A 1,833-nucleotide genomic window follows, 5' to 3' on the forward strand; every position below is an offset into this window, starting at 1 on the left:
CAGTTTCTTCGGGCTCCTCATCACCTTCCAGGCCTGGCAATGCTTCCTTGGATGGCATCCTGCTGCCTCCTTCCAAAGGGATGAGAGAGCACAGAGGGGACCCATGGCAGGAACAGACCGTTGTGAATCAGTCGAGGAGGAGGCTGAGAGTGGCTGGAAATGGCAGAATCGTAAGACACTTCTCTAGTACAGTGATTACCCAATTTCTGAATTTATTGGGATGTGGTGTCTTCATTTAATTGTCATATTTTTGCACTGATCCTATCTGACCGTACAATAAACATACATCTGAGTTTGCTCTGAGTCAGACCTGAGAGCTATTTAAAAATACTGCAAAGGGGAAAAAAGATATCCTGATTTTGAAGAGCCATGTATGCAAGAAAGGAAGAAAAATAGTTGGGGAAGGAAACATGCATCAAGCAACTTCAGCAATTATGCAGTGTTTAATCGTGTCTAACGAGAAGAAAGAAGTCACTGAAGCCAGGCAATTGTATAGAAGCTATGCATCTGGTCCTGAAGTTTTAAAACTGAAAACACTGTTGGCTTAAACAGTGAACAGTTACTTAAAACTTGTCCAATGATTTTCCTGCTTAAGCTATGTTGACTTAGGTAGGGTGTTTAGTAGCATTCCACTACTGTGATCTTAAAAGTTAATGGAACCTGTTTATAAACACACTTGTAATGTGCTATTTTTCATGGCTGCTTTCCGAGGTGATTAGCTTCCATTCTGAAAGAGAAAGAACTAAAACCAGATACTTTCTGTGTGATTTGTAACCTAAATCTTGTAGTAAGCTTTGCATAGAGGATTTTTGTTTCTATAATGCTTGAACAGGCCCATCTCATTCTGCTATTCTACCTTTCTAGGTTCATCCTTCATCTGTATTTAGAAATGGAACTGAAGTTGTTTTCAAAGTAAGAGTACTATGAGTATTGCTCAGACATTTCTATGATTTCTTTCCAATTCTGTTGTTTCCAGGCTTAATCACTCTTAACAAATCATTATGGCCAACGCTTTATTTTTCTACGTATCTTTCTTTTTCTTTGGTGTCACCTTTCCGGTGATTTGCAACAAGTTGTATTATAATCTTTTTTTTTGCTTGTTTATATTTAAGAGTTTCTTGTGTGGGATAACCCTCTTTTCCCTTTCCTGTTCTCTTTGTGTGTGTGTGATATTGTAAAATGAAGTATCACAGTATGGTATCACTCAAAATAGAGGATGACACCTCCTCAGCTAAAACAAACAAGAAGGCTCAAGTGTCAGTAATTACCCAAGCACAACCACAGATAAATGTTGTCTCCTCTAGGAAGACAGAAATCCCACAAGCTGATAAGGCAGAACTGGCATCTGAACCAAGCTCAACATATCAGGTAAGAAACCTTTTGTTTCACAGGCATTTTCACCATCTGTTTTCAGTCATGCTGTTTTCTAAAATGATTTAACACCCCTGAGATCTGCAGCCTAATTCTTCCCACTCTAAAGCTGAGTTTAACCTACACACAGCCCTTGAAGAGTTTTCATGGCATGAAGTTTTAATATAAGACCTATTTAAACTGTTTCACGTATCTTGTTTGTGTATTTTTCTTCAAATGCTCAAATGACATTTCTCTTTCCAGGACTTTTACTCTTTTCCAAAGGCCTGTACACCACATTTAAAGGGTCTCTTGCATTATGAAGAAAGCAGTCAAAAGTTATTTCAGTGTGATGGGATAATATGGAAGTTCTGGAATTCTGAAAGCAAGGTAAAAATGTTGCCATGAGTATGCATCTAAATCAGAACATGGATTTGTTACGTGAAAGGGAAGGGTGGGGGGAGGTGGGGGTAGGGAGAGACA

General features: G+C 38.8%; 1 protein-coding gene across 1 annotated transcript in view; it reads left to right on the forward strand.

Moving 5' to 3' along the window:
* Positions 1–1,740, forward strand: part of FREM1 (FRAS1 related extracellular matrix 1) — a gene marked incomplete at its 3' end in the record, with an annotated part of 47,764 nt that extends 46,024 nt beyond the window's left edge. Inside the window, exons 30-33 of the mRNA XM_008941476.1 lie at positions 4–170; positions 865–912; positions 1,186–1,368; positions 1,615–1,740. Of these exons, the coding sequence (XP_008939724.1) occupies positions 4–170; positions 865–912; positions 1,186–1,368; positions 1,615–1,740 (524 nt within the window). The remainder of the gene's footprint in view (positions 1–3; positions 171–864; positions 913–1,185; positions 1,369–1,614) is intronic.
* Between the last annotated feature and the right edge of the window lie 93 nt (positions 1,741–1,833).

This window comes from Merops nubicus, unplaced genomic scaffold, assembly GCF_000691845.1.
Source record: "Merops nubicus isolate BGI_N331 unplaced genomic scaffold, ASM69184v1 scaffold33035, whole genome shotgun sequence".
Classification (NCBI taxonomy): Eukaryota; Metazoa; Chordata; class Aves; order Coraciiformes; family Meropidae; genus Merops; species Merops nubicus.